At 32.9% G+C, this 14,558-nt stretch overlaps 1 protein-coding gene across 2 annotated transcripts in view; it reads right to left on the bottom strand.

The window, feature by feature from the left end:
- LOC143241918 (lachesin-like) overlaps positions 1 to 7,604 on the bottom strand; it is a 65,789-nt gene extending 58,185 nt beyond the window's left edge. For both annotated transcript variants that reach the window (XM_076485225.1, XM_076485224.1), the window contains exons 1-2: positions 7,433 to 7,604; positions 157 to 285 (exon numbers count right to left, since the gene is read on the bottom strand). In XM_076485225.1, the coding sequence (XP_076341340.1) occupies positions 157 to 285; positions 7,433 to 7,595 (292 nt within the window). In that variant the 5' untranslated portion in view covers positions 7,596 to 7,604. The remainder of the gene's footprint in view (positions 1 to 156; positions 286 to 7,432) is intronic.
- Positions 7,605 to 14,558: the final 6,954 nt, after the last annotated feature.

Below are 14,558 nucleotides of genomic sequence, written 5' to 3'. Positions count from 1 at the left end.
AATAAATGTTATGATCTGGAATATACAACAACAATTTTAACAATCTAATAGAAATAACGAACACACCATTAAAAAATTAAAGCTTTAATAGTAACACTCAAGAGGTACTAAACTAAATTTATAATTCTTATAATGTTTCACTTAATAATGTTGTACCTTCTTCCGTAGAATCATAAAGATAGCTGTCTGCGATTAGTCGACTGAAGCTCGTGGGCTTCAACTCCCGTCGACGTTTGTTTTTACCTCTTTTGTTTGTTTCCAACAGAGGGCTGTTCGAGTGTGAGGCTGAAAGAAATTCCAGGATTTTTGTTATTAGCAAAATTTCCGAAACCTTAAAATTATTTTTATATAAGAAAAAATATAACAAAGTTCTAAACGATTCTTCGTTTACTGTTCTGTATTTTATGGAATTACATGAATGAAAATTAACGTCTGTGTAAATTGTATTTTTTTTATAATTCGCGCAAAGCTACATGAGAGCTATCTGCACTAGCCGTCCCTCACTTAGCAGTGTAAGACTAGAGGGAAGGCAGCTATTCATCACAACCCGCCGCCAAATCTCGGACTACTCTTTTATCAACGAATAAAGGGATTTGAACGTGACATTATAGCGCTCCGACGGCTAAGAAGGCGAACATGTTTGGTGTAACTAAGATTCGAACCCACAACCCTTGGATTACGAATCGAGTGACTCAACCACCTAGCCATGCCGGGTCCACTCATTTTGTTCAATGTACAGCACACGTACAAAAATAAAACTACATATAAACTTTAACTCCTGGAAAGTTTCAGAAAGAAGTGAATTGCTTCAGGAGTTATACGCAAAAGTTCAAACTTCGATCCCCGCGACGGACACATTACACATAAACTGTTGACTGGTGTTCGTGCTAAAACAAACGATTTCTCCAGTGACTCAGCAGTAAGGTTGAACACTTATAGTACGAACATTTTAAACCAAACAAATAAATGAATTTTACTGCTCTGCCAGGATAATCAGTCTTACCGTAAACTTTAATCTGAAGATTTACCAGAAATAATTCTCTAGTAACAATTAATTTTATTTTTTACTGATATTCGCTCTTTAACAAGGCGATATAATTTTTGTTTATTTTTAATAGAGGGTCCTAGGTTTAGCTCAAACAACATATTATATAGCACAGTATTTTATTTGGAGTGAAATAAACCACTCTATTTTTAGGCTTATTTATTTATGGTTATGTTAATAACTTCCTTTCAACATGATTCGCGATGGATTTGCCTAAAGTTTAAGGACTTACAACGCTAAAACCAGAGACTCGATTACCCCCAGAAGATGGCAGTCTATTGTACGCTAAAAAAAACACCCAACCATATTACCATTTTCCCAGACGCGATTCTTCTAACATGTAAAGTAGAAGTGTGTTGTGTCAGTATTGTGTAAAACAATGCTTTAGTTATCACTTCATAACCCAGTGTCGGTATTGTGTAAAACAATGCTTTAGTTATCACTTCATAACTCAGTGTCAGTATTGTGTAAAACAATGCTTTATATATCACTTCATAACCCAGTGTCGGTATTGTGTAAAACAATGCTTTAGTTATCACTTCATAACCCAGTGTCGGTATTGTGTAAAACAATGCTTTAGTTATCACTTCATAACCCAGTGTCGGTATTGTGTAAAACAATGCTTTAGTTATCACTTCATAACCCAGTGTCAGTTTGTGTAAAACTATGCTTTAGTTATCACTTCATAACCCAGTGTCGGTATTGTGTAAAACAATGCTTTAGTTATCACTTCATAACCCAGTGTCAGTATTGTGTAAAACAATGCTTTAGTTATCACTTCATAACCCAGTGTCAGTATTGTGTAAAACAATGCTTTAGTTATCACTTCATAACCTAGAGTCGGTATTGTGTAAAACAATGCTTTAGTTATCACTTCATAACCCAGTGTCAGTACTGTGCAAAACAATGCTTTAGTTATCACTTCATAACCCAGTATCGGTATTGTGTAAAACAATGCTTTAGTTGTCACTTCATAACCCAGTGTCAGTATTGTGTAAAACAATGCTTTAGTTATCACTTCATAACCCAGTGTCGGTATTGTGTAAAACAATGCTTTAGTTATCACTTCATAACTCAGTGTCAGTATTGTGTAAAACAATGCTTTATATATCACTTCATAACCCAGTGTCGGTATTGTGTAAAACAATGCTTTAGTTATCACTTCATAACCCAGTGTCGGTATTGTGTAAAACAATGCTTTAGTTATCACTTCATAACCCAGTGTCAGTTTTGTGTAAAACTATGCTTTAGTTATCACTTCATAACCCAGTGTCGGTATTGTGTAAAACAATGCTTTAGTTATCACTTCATAACCCAGTGTCAGTATTGTGTAAAACAATGCTTTAGTTATCACTTCATAACTCAATGTCAGTATTGTGTAAAACAATGCTTTAGTTATCACTTCATAACCTAGAGTCGGTATTGTGTAAAACAATGCTTTAGTTATCACTTCATAACCCAGTGTCAGTACTGTGCAAAACAATGCTTTAGTTATCACTTCATAACCCAGTGTCGGTATTGTGTAAAACAATGCTTTAGTTGTCACTTCATAACCCAGTGTCAGTATTGTGTAAAACAATGCTTTAGTTATCACTTCATAACCCAGTGTTGGTATTGTGTAAAACAATGCTTTAGTTATCACTTCATAACCCAATGTCAGTATTGTGTAAAACAATGCTTTAGTTATCACTTCATAGCCCCGTGTCGGTATTGTGTAAAACAATGCTTTAGTTATGACTTCAGAACCCAGTGTCGGTATTGTATAAAACAATGCTTTAGTTATCACTTCATAACTCAGTTTCGGTATTGTGTAAAACAATGCTTTAGTTATCACTTCAGAACTCAGTGTCGGTATTGTGTAAAACAATGCTTTAGTTATCACTTCATAACCCAGTGTCGGTATTGTGTAAAACAATGCTTTAGTTATCACTTCATAACTCAGTGTCAGTATTGTGTAAAACAATGCTTTAGTTATCACTTCATAACCCAGTGTCGGTATTGTGTAAAACAATGCTTTAGTTATCACTTCATAACCCAGTGTCGGTATTGTGTAAAACAATGCTTTAGTTATCACTTCATAACCCAGTGTCGGTATTGTGTAAAACAATGCTTTAGTTATCACTTCATAACCCAGTGTCAGTTTTGTGTAAAACTATGCTTTAGTTATCACTTCATAACCCAGTGTCGGTATTGTAAAACAATGCTTTAGTTATCAGTTCATAACCCAGTGTCAGTATTGTGTAAAACAATGCTTTAGTTATCACTTCATAACTCAATGTCAGTATTGTGTAAAACAATGCTTTAGTTATCACTTCATAACCTAGAGTCGGTATTGTGTAAAACAATGCTTTAGTTATCACTTCATAACCCAGTGTCAGTACTGTGCAAAACAATGCTTTAGTTATCACTTCATAACCCAGTGTCGGTATTGTGTAAAACAATGCTTTAGTTGTCACTTCATAACCCAGTGTCAGTATTGTGTAAAACAATGCTTTAGTTATCACTTCATAACCCAGTGTCGGTATTGTAAAACAATGCTTTAGTTATCACTTCATAACCCAATGTCAGTATTGTGTAAAACAATGCTTTAGTTATCACTTCATAGCCCCGTGTCGGTATTGTGTAAAACAATGCTTTAGTTATGACTTCAGAACCCAGTGTCGGTATTGTATAAAACAATGCTTTAGTTATCACTTCATAACTCAGTTTCGGTATTGTGTAAAACAATGCTTTAGTTATCACTTCATAACCCAGTGTCGGTATTGTGTAAAACAATGCTTTAGTTATCACTTCAGAACCCAGTGTCGGTATTGTGTAAAACAATGCTTTAGTTATGACTTCAGAACCCAGTGTCGTTATTGTATAAAACAATGTTTTATTTGCACTTCGAGCTGTATACGTAACATAATAACTGCTCTAGTGATAAAACTGTGGTAAATATACGAATGGATATGAATAATTTGTTGTATGTCCTCCAATAAATTAGTTTCAACGATTGTACGCCAATTTAAAGTTTACCAATCAACAAAACAAAACAGTTAGGAAATTATTTAAGTTGATTGATATAATATAATCAAAATATCTAATATGGGAGCTTTTGTGTATCACTTTATCTGAAGCTTAAAAAGTTGATGGATAGTAAAGAATTCTTCCTGGCGCTTCTGAGAGCTAATTTTATCGTTGGAGATTAGAGTTTGACCTTTTCCGTTCGACTGGTTCAGCCTTAATACGGAAGACAAAAACCGTATCAAACAATACAAGCCACAGAAAGAGGTTTATTTCACATTCAAATTCTATCTCCTTCACCCCACGTGACAGACACGCTTTGTTCTTAGATAGCGCCACAGACAGTTCGACCATTTCCACAATACAAAGCAAGTCCTTCGATAGAGGCGCAAGCAACCGAGGAATTCAAACATTCTTGACGTGTTCCTCACTAATTAAGAGCAATAGAACATTTCATTGGCAAATTTTAAAAGTAGGCTTAAGTTAATTTGTTTTTGTTTCGTACGCTTGCAGAGTAATGTCATGATCATGTTATATTCTCACACACGGATTGCTTTAAGTGTTGTTAAGTTACAAAGTTTGACTAATTTCAAATTACGTCCCCTTCAAGTTTTATGCCCACATACATAGGGGTATAAGTTTAAAAAAAATAACTTTATCTCAGTTTATTTACTGTGGCATAAACGTAACGAAGTAACTGAACAAAAATCAGATTGCCTGGGTTCGATCCTCGCGGTTTTATTTCTTTTTTTTTCTCATTTTTCGTTTATTTATGTTTTGATTTTTACAGGGAAAAGTGAGTCGTATACAACGCAACAGGAAGGCGGCAAGCCAGGTTATAAAGAAATGATTTATTTATAGCATCGCTATATGACAAAACAATGAAACTAAAGCGAGCAAATGGCCATGGTACTTACTTTATTCATGACCACATAATAAGTAATTCACTGAATAATTAAAGTCTGAACTCGAGCCCAGATTTTCATATTTACAAGTGTTACTTTGTTTCATGTTGTTGGTCAGATAGTCTGATAAATAACCTGAGAAACAAATCTTAAAGTGTAAATATATCACTATCAGTATATTTATACTACTTGTTATTTCAGAAAGAAAAAAATTAAATTATTCACCTTGTTGGGATTACGTAAATTATGTCACATCGTTTTACATTGTTACATAAGTTATGTTACATCGTTTTACATTGTTGCATAAGTTATGTCACATCGTTTTACATTGTTGCATAAGTTATGTCACATCGTTTTACATTGTTACATAAGTTATGTTACATCATTTTATATTGTTGCATAAATTACATGTTACATCGTTTTATACTGCTACATAAATTACACGTTACTCCGTTTTACATTTTTACGTAAATTACATGTTGCACCGTTTTATATTGTTACATAAGTTACATGTTACATCGTTTCATATTATGACGTAAATTATATGTTACATCGTTTTATACTGTTGCATAAATTATAAGTTTTATCGTTCTATGTTGTTACATAAATTATATGTTACATTGTTTTATATTCTTACACAAATTACGTGTGACATCGTTTTATATTTTCACATAAATTACATGTTACACCGTTTCATATGGTTATGTAAGTTGCATCTTTTATCGTTTTAAGTTGTTACATAAATTACATGCTACACCGTTTTATATGTTACATAAATTACATGTTATATCGTTTTATATTGTTAAGTAAATTTCATGTTACATTGTTTTATATTGTTAAGTACATTTCATGTTACATTGTTTTATATTGTTAAGTAAATTTCATGTTACATTGTTTTATATTGTTAAGTAAATTTCATGTTACATTGTTTTATACTGTTAAGTACATTTCATCTTACATTGTTTTATATTGTTAAGTAAATTTCATGTTACATTGTTTTATATTGTTAAGTAAATTTCATGTTACATTGTTTTATACTGTTACATAAATTACATGTTACATCGTTTTAGGCCCGGCATGGCCAGGTGGGTTAAGGCGTTCGACTCATGATCCGAGGATCGCTGGTTCGAATCCCCGTCGCACCAAACATGCTCGCCCTTTCAGCCGTGGGGGCGTTATAATGTACGAGCAATCCCACTATTCGTTGGTAAAAGAGTAGTCTAAGAGTTGGCGGTGGGTCGTGATGACTAACTTCCTTCTCTATGGTCTTACACTGCTAAATTATGGACGGCTAGCGAAGATAGCCCTGAAGTAGCTTTGCGCGAAATTGAAAGAAACAGTTACATCGTTTTAAATTGTTAAGTAAATTTCATGTTACATTGTTTTATATTGTTAAGTAAATTTCATGTTACATTGCATTATGTTGTTAAGTAAATTTCATGTTACATTTTATACTGTTAAGTACATTTCATGTTACATTGTTTTATACTGTTAAGTACATTTCATGTTACATTGTTTTATATTGTTAAGTAAATTTCATGTTACATTGTTTTATATTGTTAAGTAAATTTCATGTTACATTGTTTTATATTGTTAAGTAAATTTCATGTTACATTGCATTATGTTGTTAAGTAAATTTCATGTTACATTGCATTATGTTGTTACGTAAATTTCATGTTACATTGCATTATGCTGTTACGTAAATTATATGTTACATCGTTTTATACTGTTGCATAAATTATAGGTTTTATCGTTTTATATTGTTACATCAATTATATGTTACATCGTGTTATATTGTTACGTAAATTACATGTTACACTATTTCATATTGTTACATAAATTACATGTTACATCGTTTCATATTGCTACATAAATTACATGTTACACCGTTTTATATTGTTACATAAATTACATGTTGCTTCGGTTTATATTGTTACGTAAATTACATGTTCCATCGGTTTATATTGTTACATAAGTTACATGTTTCATCGTTTTATACTGTTACATAAATGATATGTTACGTCCTTTTACACTTTATTGATTTAAGTTATTAAGATAATTAAGTGTTCTATAGGTTTATTTTTCGTTACATAATCAATGTAATTTTTATATTTACCAGTATTATTAAATGTTATTAATTTCCTGTATTACTACCAGTTTCAGAGTACATAATATCAAACTATTATTCACATTATTTGAATTTTTTTGTCCCTAAATAATCAGGGCCGTAGTATATATATATACATGTATTTTTATTTTATTTTTTAATTTTAATCAGACTTTACAAATATATATCTGCACCCTAGTAGCGCAATGGTAAGTTTGCAGATTTATAATCCTGCAAAATCAGGGTTCCACAGAATTCATCGTTACGTTAAACAACAGAGAAACGAATGCATATACAAAATTTGTTTCACGTGTAAACTGGACAAAATCATATTTTCTTGTGCACGTCCGACCCAATGAAAAATCTTACCTTCAACTTTTAAATGAAACGTGTTTCGCTGAAGTGGGTGAGAGTCAGAGCCAATCACACATTCATACAGACCGGAATCAGCCTGTTGAATATTTTGTATCAGTAAACACCAGCTATTACTTCCGCTTGTTTGAACACTAACTCGGGGGTCGCTAGTAAACATTCGATCTTGTATCGACAAAAGCGTCGTCTTCATTCTTCTTTATCCATGCCACCTAGTGAGAAAATATGTAGTTAATTTATTAAATATTCTATCCCAAAACAATAATTATCTACATACTCTGATTGGAAAACAAAAAACGTACGAAGAACGATGGATTTACGAAGTGCACGTGAGAGAGAAGGATAAGGAATAATTATTCTATCCGTATTGTCCAGAAACGAAGGAAACAAGAACTCGCTGAGTCTTTGTCTGAGAAATAAACTGGGATTTTCTAAATATTTCACAAACTTCCTTAGTTCTAACATTGAATTAGATTGAACTTACAGAAACGTAACAAAGAATCATTACTACTTTTAGCTTGATACTGTTTGTTTAAGATAGAACACTTTTACTGACGAGCAGTACTGGTTCTATAAAGTAACATACTTTTACTAACCCATAGTACTGGTTCTATAGACTTAACCAAATAACACCATTATATAACTTGTCGAAAGTAACAGACCGTGTGTAATATAATCTATTTATAACAATCTATTATTGGTTGCAGAAAAAGAACTCCTCCCTAGAAAAGGATACTAATTCCAAAATTCAAGTTCGATCCCTGTGACGTGCACAGTATATGTTGTACCTTAGTGTATAACAACAACAAAGTAACATTATTATAGTGACCACGGTATGGTCAGTAAGACACTCTCACTTACCATGACATACTGGTCAGAGTCCGAATCGCAGTGTAATATCACATGGTCACCCACCAGGTGGACAACATGGAAAGTTTGATTTCTTTCTAACGAGAGAGTAGCACATCCTAAAAGTAAAGTTTAGCAATCAGAAAATTAGTTTTATGTGCAAACGTTTATTAATGATAACAACACACGTTGATAACAGATGTGACTTACTAGTAATCAGGTAAAGTTTGACAGGAGAAGCTGTGACTTACCAGTAACCAGGTACAGTTTGACGGTACAAGATGTGACTTACCAGTAACCAGGTACAGTTTGACGGTACAAGATGTGGCTTACTAGTAATCAAACAAAGTGTGACCGCAGAAGTTGGGACTTACTAGTAACTACGTATAGTTTGGTAATACAAATTTTGACTTAAGAGTAACCAGATAAATTTTGACAGGAAAAGCTGTAACTGACTAGTAACCAGACAAACTTTGACGGTAAAAGATATGACTTATTAGTAACCAGGTAAACTTTGACGGTAAGAGAGGTGACTTACGAGTAATCATGTATAGTTTGACAGTAGAAGCTGTAACTTACTACTAACCAGACAAACTTTGACCATAGAAGCTGTGACCTACTACTAACCAGAGAAACTTTAACCATAGAAGCTGTGACCTACTACTAACTAGACAAACTTTGACCATAGAAGCTGTGACCTACTAGTACCCAGGTAAACTTTAACCATAGAAGCTGTGATCTACTACTAACCAGACAAACTTTAAACATAGAAGCTGTAACTTACTACTAACCAGACAAACTTTGACCATAGAAGCTGTGACCTACTACTAACCAGACAAACTTTAACCATAGAAGCTGTAACTTACTACTAACCAGACAAACTTTGACCATAGAAGCTGTGACCTACTACTAACCAGACAAACTTTAACCATAGAAGCTGTGACCTACTACTAACCAGACAAACTTTAACCATAGGAGCTGTAATTTACTACTAACCAGACAAACTTTGACCATAGAAGCTGTGACCTACTACTAACCAGACAAACTTTAAACATAGAAGCTGTAACTTACTACTAACCAGACAAACTTTGACCATAGAAGCTGTAACTTACTACTAACCAGACAAACTTTAACCATAGAAGCTGTGACCTACTACTAACCAGACAAACTTTAACCATAGAAGCTGTAACTTACTACTAACCAGACAAACTTTGACCATAGAAGCTGTGACTTACTACTAACCAGACAAACTTTGACCATAGAAGCTGTGACTTACTACTAACCAGACAAACTTTAACCATAGAAGCTGTGACCTACTACTAACCAGACAAACTTTAACCATAGAAGCTGTAACTTACTACTAACCAGACAAACTTTGACCATAGAAGCTGTGACTTACTACTAACCAGACAAACTTTGACCATAGAAGCTGTGACTTACTACTAACCAGACAAACTTTGACCATAGAAGCTGTGACTTACTACTAACCAGACAAACTTTGACCATAGAAGCTGTGACCTACTACTAACCAGACAAACTTTGACCATAAAAGTGATGACCTACTACTAACCAGATAAACCTTTACGGTAGGAGATGTGAGATTATAATAACCAGGTACAGTTTGACAGTACAAGCTGTTACTGACAAGTAACCAGATATAGTTCAAAAATACTGGATGTGACTTACGAGCAACCATGTATAGTTTGACAGTGCAAATTGTGATTTACTAGTAACCAAACAATCTTTACACTCTATACACCATAGGGAATCGAACCCTTTGTCTTACGTGTCCGTAGATTTATAGCTGACCAAATGAAAATAAAAGTAAACATAATAAAGTGTCAGACACTTTTCAAGTCTACATCTTTATAACCCTAAACCTTCTTCATCTATAATAACAGTACTTGATTCCTTTCATAACCCTTAACCTTCTTCATCTATAATAGTACTTGTCTCCTTTCATAACCCTTAACCTTCTTCATCGATAATAACAGTAATTGTTTCCTTTCATAATCCTAAACCTTCTTCATCTATAATAATAGTACTTGTTTCCTTTCATAACCCTAAACCTACTCCATCTATAATAACAGTAATTGTTTCCTTTCATAACCATTAAACTTCTTCATCTATAATAACAGTACTTGTTTCCTTTCATAACCCTTAACCTTCTTCATCTATAATAACAGTACTTGTTTCCTTTCATAACCCTTAACCTTCTTCATCTATAATAACAGTAATTGATTCCTTTCATAACCTATAAACATTCTTCATCTATAATAACAGTAATTGTTTCCTTTCATAACCCTTAAACTTCTTCATCTATAATAACAGTACTTGTTTCCTTTCATAACCCTTAACCTTCTTCATCTATAATAACAGTAACTTGTTTCATTTCATAACCCTTAACCTATTTCATCTATAATAACAGTACTTGCCATTCCTTCCATAACCCTAAACCTCCTTCATCTATAATAACAGTACTTGTTTCCTTTTCATAACCCTAAACCATAAAAAAATTCTAAAAGCAGATAAAGGTAACGCTATAGTCATAATGAACACGAATGAATACATCCAAACAATGAATAACATCCTATCAGACACGAACAAATTTAAACCAATACACAAATCCAACAAAGACACACGAGACGCAACTGAACAAATTACTACTACAAATGAAAAAAGCCAACACAATTTCACAAACACTTTATTCCTACCTACGTAAAACCGACTCACGCACACCGCAAATATACGGCATCCCCAAACCTCATAAACCAGATTGTCCATTACGACCAATAATGTCCACATATGAATCGTTTAATTACAACCTTGGTAAATACATAGCATGGGCATTCTCCAAATATGTAACATCAGCCAGCTCATTTATCAAAGACTCTTTTAATTTCAAGTCTAATCTAAATCAACTTAATCATAAAGCCTTAATGGCCAGTTTCGATGTTATATCCTCTTTACAGAAGTTCCAACCACTGAAGCCTGCAAGATAGCCTTAGAACTCTATATCCGAGACCCTAACCCAACTATAAAAATTCCCAGTAACCAGTTAGCAACCCTCATAGAATTCACCACGATAAAGACAAACTTCATGTTCAACAACCAAAACTATATACAAACAAATGGCTCAAGTATGGTAAACCCAGTATCACCAGTTCTAGCCAATATTTTAATGACACAAGTTGAAACACAAGCAATTAACACAGCATTACATCCACCACTATACTGGTACAGATATGTAGATGACACGGTTGTGGGATCCAAATCTACAGAACACATACTTAATTTTTTCAATCACATTAACTCTATACATCCCAACATCAACTTCACATGTGAACAGGAAGAAAACAATCAAATATCATTTCTTAACCTCAAAATTACAAGAACTGATACACAATTTCAAACAGAAATCCACCGAAAAATCACCCATACTGGACTATACATTCCTTGGGACTCAGCACATGAAACAAAAAAAAAACTCAACATACTAAGAAACCAAATAAACACAGCCATAAAACTATGCTCACCAGATAAAATTAACGATGAATTAGACAAAATAAAACAATAATACTTCACCAACATCAATAAGTTCCTCCACAAACCGGAGAAAACATTATACGCACACACCTAGACAGAAAGCAAAATCAACCAACTAAAGTAAATACAGCTCATGAATCAAAAAACCACGAAACCATATACTGCTGTATACCATATATTCCTGACATCAGCAAACAAATAACCAACATTTGGCAAAATTAATGTAACAAATTTTTGACATTCCATTAATACCAAATTTATTCAAAACCCGGCACAAAACTGAGGTCTATACTATGTAAAAACTACACTGACAAACACCACACCAACATTATTTATAAAATACAATGTGATAACTGCCACGACTTCTATATTGAGAAACAAGTAGAAAATGGAAACCAGATTCAAAGAACATAAAAAAGTCACCTTCACACGTTTTCGAACACTGCAAGTCAAATAAACACAACATAACGATAGAAAACACTCAGATACTAAATAAAGAAACAAACATAAACAAACGCAAAATTAAAGAAACCCTTACTTATACAACAACAACTTAAACCCAAAATAAACCAATATAAAGGAACGCCTTTATACCTATATTAATATAAAATAAATAAAATTATATATTCAAACATCTAACACCGCCTCTATACTCCGACACTCAAGTTACACAACCCCTTTCAAACATGTGGTCAGTTTGCGGTCACTTACCTTCTTCTTTGTGAACCTGATCGATGACCGAAGAGAGGTCAAAACGTTGTTCGCTCTTCTATTGTGTTTCTAAGCCCAAACGAGCTGCTTTTGTATATAAATTTAGTACTTGATTCCTTTTCATAACCATAAAACATTTCTTCATCTATAATAGTAAAATTTTGTTTCATTTCATAACCCTTAACCTTTCTTCATTTATAATAACAGTACTTGATTCCTTTCATATAACACTTTAACCTTCTTTCATTTATAATAACAGTATCTTGTCTCCTTTCATAAACCCTTAACCTTCTTCATCTATAATAATACAGTACTTGATTCCTTTCTATAACCCTTAACCTTCTTTCTTCATCTATAATAACAGTGACTTGTTTCATTTCCTTTATAACCCTTAACCTTTCTTTCATCTTTATAATACAATAGTACTTTGATTCCTTTCTATAACATCTTAACCTTCTTCATCTATAATAATCATGTAATTGTTTTCCTTTCATAACCCTTAACCTTTCTTCTTTCATCTATAATAACAGTACTTTTTGATTCCTTTCTATAACCTCCTTAACCTTCTTCATCTTATAATAACAGTAATTATTTCCTTTCTATAACCTTAACCTTCTTCATCTATAATAACAGTACTTGTTTCTTTTTCATAACCCTTAACCTTCTTCTATCTATAATAATAGTACCTTGTTTCCTTTCATAACCCGTAAACCTCCTTTCATCTATAAGTAATAACAGTACTTGATTCCTTTCATAACTCCAATAACTATATTCTTTTCTATCTATAATAACAGTACTTGATTCCTTTCTATAACCCTTAACCTTCTTCATCTATAGTAATAACAGTAATTCGCTTCCTTTCATAACCCTTAACCTTCTCATCTATATTAACAACTACTTCTATTCTCTTTTCTTTACAAATCCTTTAACCCTTCTTCTCTATATATAATAACAGTAATTGATTCTCCTTTCATCAACCCTTAACCTCCTCTTTCATCTATAATAAAGAGTACTTTGTTTCTTTTCATAACTTCTTAACTTCTTCATCTATAATAATAGTAATTTGTTTCCTTCTATAACCCCTTAACCTTTCTTCTTCATCTATAATAACAGTAATTGTTTTCCTTCTATAACCCTTAACCTTTCTTCTTCTATCTATCAATAACAGTAATTGTTTCTTTATAACTTCTTAACCGTTCTTCATCTATATATTAACAACACTTGTTCTATCCTTATCATAACAATGTATAACTCTTCTTCATCTATCAGTGAAGTAGTTTGGTTTCATGATACCAACCTGTAACCATTCTTTCATCTATGGCATAATAGTACTTGTCTATCCTTTCATAACCCTGTAACCTTTTCTTCTTTCATCTATAATAAGAGAACTTGTATATCCTTCATCAACCCTTAAACATTCTTTCATCTATCAACGTAACAGAACTTGTTTCTCTTCTTCATAACCCTGTAACCTTTCTTTATTTATGTGTAAAAGAAGTACTTTTGTTTTCTTTCAATGTTTCCAATCAACAGAATGGTCCTCTTATCAACTGTCTGTAAAACTATCAAGTTTGTATATTGTCAACTGTCTGTAAAACTCTGTAATTGAGATGGATAGAATCAACTTTCAAAGAGAGTCAGTCAGTAGAAACAACAATGTCTATAACTATCACCTCTCTTTCTTCTATCAACCGTGTCAAAGAGAGTAGTTTGTGGTATCAGTGATAACTACAACAATGTCTGTAACTATCATTCTTTCTTCTATCAACCGTGTCAAAGAGAGTAGTTTGTGGTATCAGTGATACTACAACAATGTCTGTAACTATCATTCTTTTCTTCTATCAACCGTGTCAAAGAGAGTAGTTTGTGATATCAGTGATACTCAACAAGAATGTCTGTAACTACTATTCTTTCTTCTATCACCGTGTCAAAGAGAGTAGTTTGTGGTATCAGTGGGATACTACAACAATGTCTGTAACTATCATTCTTTCTTCTATCAACCGTGTCAAAGAGAGTA

Source organism: Tachypleus tridentatus, unplaced genomic scaffold (genome assembly GCF_004210375.1).
Source record: "Tachypleus tridentatus isolate NWPU-2018 unplaced genomic scaffold, ASM421037v1 Hic_cluster_1, whole genome shotgun sequence".
Taxonomy (NCBI): Eukaryota; Metazoa; Arthropoda; class Merostomata; order Xiphosura; family Limulidae; genus Tachypleus; species Tachypleus tridentatus.
The sequence above is the reverse complement of the archived record's forward strand: the minus strand, read 5'-3'. Positions and strand labels throughout refer to the sequence as shown.